At 41.1% G+C, this 5,000-nt stretch overlaps 1 protein-coding gene across 1 annotated transcript; it reads right to left on the bottom strand.

Moving 5' to 3' along the window:
- Positions 1-647: 647 nt before the first annotated feature.
- LOC132451644 (homeobox protein Hox-A9-like) lies at positions 648-3,566 on the bottom strand. Its single transcript, XM_060044229.1, has 2 exons — positions 2,123-3,566; positions 648-1,709 (listed from the first exon to the last, which is right to left on the bottom strand). Exons 1-2 carry the CDS (start codon positions 2,667-2,669, stop codon positions 1,468-1,470), a joined length of 789 nt encoding a protein of 262 aa, XP_059900212.1. The 5' UTR covers positions 2,670-3,566; the 3' UTR covers positions 648-1,467.
- Positions 3,567-5,000: the final 1,434 nt, after the last annotated feature.

The raw sequence follows: 5,000 nt of genomic DNA, 5'->3' as shown, positions 1-5,000 counted from the left end.
TGTGTGTGTGTGTGTGTGTGTGTGTGTGTGTGTGTGTGTGTGTGTGTGTGTGTGTGTATCTACACAAAATAATTTAAATACTTTTAATATGGTCGCTGTATCCGTCAATGTTTGTATCCTCCATAATCAGTTTGTTAAAAATACAAATTGTCAGTGAGGAATTATGAGGCAAAAAATGTTAGGCCTCAGCTGTCGAAGTCGTCGATGTCTTTTTTGTTTTGTGTCCTCTCGCCTTGCAGCGCTTTGCACCCCATAAACGGTTATAGCGGTAATTGTCTTTTATGGCTGTATACAGCTAACAACATCCTCTGCCAAGACCCGCTGCTCGACTCGGTTCAAAATCCATCTGAGACACATCCGAGCCAAACATCACACATACACACACACACACACACACACACACACACACACACACACACACACACACACACACACACACACACACACACACACACACACACACACACACACACACACACACACACACACACACACACACACACACGCAAACACAAGCATGCACAGCGATTAGCATAGCATTTTTAAACATACTCTCATCATTAAAATAATATTCAAGTTAGCTTAGCCAAAGTAGAGCATTGTGTGTCGGATTAGGTGACGACAAAAGTAACTATACACGACAGGGCTTGGAGATGCGATGGGAATGTATTCGCAGATATAATTTGTTTTATTCAATAAATAAAGTACAAATTACATTTGTGAACCAAATAAAAAAAAATCTGAAGGGTCATCAGACCATGAGGTATTTATTAATTACACTACAGTGTTTCCTTCCCTCTAACAAATAGTATATCCTTTCCAAATACTATTACTCCCTGAAATTCAGTCATTGGTCATTATCTAATGCAAGCACATATCGCTGGCAAAAAAATAGGTTATTGTAGGTAGTTGAGAGACATTTAGGCAGTCAAAAAGAAGATTATAGTTCTATAGCCTGTAGCAATTAATAACTGGATTGGAATTATGCTTAAAAGGCCGATGCATCTAATGCGATTATTCTGATTTCCAGATGTTAAATTAAAACTGCAGTTTTTCCAACAGCAGCACTATCAATAAGAGTCATACATCAATAAAATTAGTTACACTCTACAAACTACGCTCAGTGACATTGAGTTAGACAACAAATAGCTACAAACCAGTGAACACACACACACATTCACACCTATAAACATCCATACAACTAACACAGGGGCAAGGCCAACTAACACGCGACTCGAGATTCCAACATAATCAACAAACGGGCACTGGTCAAATTGTGCAATATAGGCAGTTGCATTACATTTAAAACCGACATGCGTTTTTTTATAAGACAAATATGCCTAACAGCTTTTGTTGTGGGCAAAAAATAAACAATAACAAAGATGTTTAAAAAAGATGGTCCAGCAGAGGATAGAGCTTTAGCGCATCAAGCCGTAGTAGCCCATGCTGCAGAATATATTGTTCGTGTTATTCATCTTTCGGTCTGCCGTCTTTGTTAAACTTCTTCATCTTCATCCTACGGTTCTGGAACCATATTTTAACCTGTCTCTCGGTGAGGTTTAGCTGCCTGGCCACCTCATACCTACGTTCCCGCGTCAGGTACGTATTAAAGAGGAACTCTTTCTCCAACTCCAGGATCTGGTGCTTGGTATACGGACAGCGCTTTTTTCTCGTGGCACTTGCGTGGAGCCAGTTGGACACGGGGTTATCTGGAAAGAGGGGTGCGAAACTGGTGTGAGGCCCAGCTGACTGTCCAAAAATAATTAACAACAACAAATAAGCCTGTTTCTATTTTCTGTTTTGGGGAGGAGGGGGGGGGGGGGTACATTAGGCGGCTATGCTGTTAGAATGGGCGTGCAATATCCGTTTGTAATTTACCCTGCAAATTACTTCTCATATATTATTGCATTTGAAACCTCAAATATATCATATGAGGCGATGGTGATAAAGGTCTAACATATTAGCAAGGCTCATTAGAGACGGATCCCATTTCGCTACTGCTTGGTCATTTTCCCAAAACGTCCCCCTCCCCTCCGTCTACTCCAGCACGCAGGCCCACCTTAATTCCCACGGCTTTACGCGACACAAACATCACTTGGAAAGCCTGGCAGCGACGACTTACTTGGATCGAGGGCCGGTTTGACGTCTCCTTCGCCCTTAATGTCCCCTCCCTGGAGCGGTGGTGCGTCCTTTTCTACCGGCGATGTCGCCACCGTCCCGTTGGCGTAATCGGAGAGCAGCAGCGCCGTGTGGGAACCGGGGAGCGCACCGTCGCCTCTGGCTGCAAGACCCTCCGGTTTGATCCCGTAATTGTGGCTCGCTTGTAATCCGGACATGGGCAAGCAGCCGGACATGGGCTCGAGGAGCCAGGACTGCATGTAGCGAGCATCGCTGTCTCCGCTGACCGAGCCCTGGTGGTGCCCGTAGTGATGGTGATACACGGAGCCCGGGAACGGCGCCTGGACATGACTCCAAGACGGGCTGAATACCGAAGCTTTGGTGGAAAACGTGCAGGTCCCAATATCATTGTGGTCGTTGATGGAGGCGGACTGCCTTGACTGTTGTAGCCCCCCCGGAGCAGAAGGGTATCGGGGCGCAGTGAGCTCCTCACTCTCGGGCAGGATTAGTGAATCTACGTAGTAACTAGTTAGCGTTCCGGACGTCGACATGGCAAAGATACTCAAACATGTACCCACTCATATACAGATGCAAACAACAACAACAACAACAACAATAAAACGCTCACCCAACACATGCATGCACATTCACTAAACCCTGCCTCGCAAACATCAATGTGAACAAATCAAGTAGCAACTTGACTCCTCAAAGAACTACAGTCGACTCGTAGTGGAGAGGCAGACTCGGGTTCCATTGGGCGAGAAGGCGCACGTGACCATAAAGGCTGAACAATAAAGGATAAATCAATCCTAGTGACTATTAAATGCTCGCGGTTCTCTCCTATAACGGCCTATAGTTTTAAGGCAAATAATTAACATCGGATTAGAATCTAACGTATAAATCTATCAGATGGGGAAATTACAAAATGTTGAGAAATGTATCTATGTCGAGTTAGGCCGTGTGTGTGTTCAAATGACCACATAGTAGACCAATCCAAAATTATACAGTGTGTTTAAGAAGGGTTTATTTTACGAGGTACTTTACAGGACCTGAAATACAGACCGACCCTCTCCAAAACACATGGATTATCGAACATCGTCCTTTAGAAGTATCACACACATAGCGGTTTACGCCCAAAAATGTCATCATTGGTCTATGTTTATAGCATTGGTGAAAACCTACGAACCTAAAAACTATACAGAGCTATAACCTTATAATAAAGATAGAAATAAGGTGTTTCAAACGTCCATTTGATGGCCGTATGGATGGCTAGTGCAGAAAACATTCCTAATCCCCGGACTAAATTCAACGTGGAAACTGGGACCAGTGAAACATAAAGAATAGACCTATAGATAGACTATAACATAGAAACAGAGAAAGTTCAGCCTTACGATACACACAGTTAATTGTTCAACAATATAACAAATTCTGCATTGAATCAAAAGACATAGTAGTTTTAAAACTACTATGAAGAGGTCCCCCCTTCACTGTAAAGCGTCTTTGAGTTTCTAGAAAAGAGCTATATAAATTCAATCCATTATTATTATTATTATTATTATTAAAATATAGCCATGTGATAGTGTGGCGCCGGATTGCATGAAAGGCTCACAGGTTACGGCAATTGTTTTTTGTGCGAAATAAAACATTCAAACAACAAATGTATGTCATAGGTTTTTAATCTAAAATAACAAATAAGGCATTCATCAATTTGTAATTCTTAATTTTACCTTATCGGCATAGGAAAAGAAAAAAAATTGAATAGAAATGCTATAGGCCTTTCAAGCTGGAGGCTTAATTACCATTGCAGTAAAGTGATATATAAACTAATGTGAAATGCATCAGTATAATACATATAAATATACATAGATGCTGCATAGCCACACATTAATAAAATATATATATTTTTTATATATTGGATTTGTCATTAGACGGATTTGCCTCATATTTTATTTTGTACGTCGACCGCCGACCTTATTTCCTTTAGGTTTTTGACGAGCTATTAAAGCAAACATCATAATCCCTTGTGTTGACCTGTGCTGTTATTATCACTTCCATTAACCAATAACAGCGCCTGTTAACAAGCTATTCTCATCACACGTAAATAAGTTAAATACTAAAAGACAGACTAACACACATGTAGACACACACACACACACACACACACACACACACACACACACACACACACACACACACACACACACACACACACACACACACACACACACACTAACCAACACACACACGCGCACACACACAACACAAATACATGAACACACACTCACCCACACAGACACAGAGACACACACACACACACACACACACACACACACACACACACACGCACTCACACAAACACACACACACACACACACACAGACACACACACACACACACACACACACACACACACACACACACACACACACACACACACACACACACACACACACACACACACAGTCACACACACACATTGGGTTTTAGAATAAGAGCAATTAGCCTAATATTTAGAATATCGACCTATGGTCAGTCTAATATTTATAATTGGAATCAGGGACGGTTATATCCGAAAAATACATCATATATTTACGCATACAAAGTAGGCCTACGCAAAACGAAGCCCTCATAGATTATTAAAACACATAAAAAACACATCTACCTTTTAAGCATAATTCCAATACAGTTATTAATTGCTACATGTTATATAGATATAATCGTCTTTATGACAGCCTAAATGTCTCTAATTTAGAATATAATAATCTTTTCTTTAAACTGAACCCATTCAATACAACATACGCAGCACTTTTACACATTTGAAGTTAGATATTAGCCTAATTATTGAAAGAAAACTAATTCTAGCCTTCATTAAGGGTTTCAAT

The sequence above is a fragment of the Gadus macrocephalus genome, chromosome 22 (genome assembly GCF_031168955.1).
Source record: "Gadus macrocephalus chromosome 22, ASM3116895v1".
In the NCBI taxonomy this organism is placed as follows: Eukaryota; Metazoa; Chordata; class Actinopteri; order Gadiformes; family Gadidae; genus Gadus; species Gadus macrocephalus.
The sequence above is the reverse complement of the archived record's forward strand: the minus strand, read 5'-3'. Positions and strand labels throughout refer to the sequence as shown.

What these genes read in the sequence shown, in the direction of transcription:
- LOC132451644 (XM_060044229.1), bottom strand. Translation starts at nt 2,669, where the DNA reads ATGTCGACGTCCGGAACGCTAACTAGTTACTACGTAGATTCACTAATC. An exon ending in CAAACCGGCCCTCGATCCAA is followed by an intron (nt 1,710 to 2,122) that starts GTAAGTCGTCGC and finishes CCCTCTTTCCAG; the next exon opens with ATAACCCCGTGTCCAACTGG.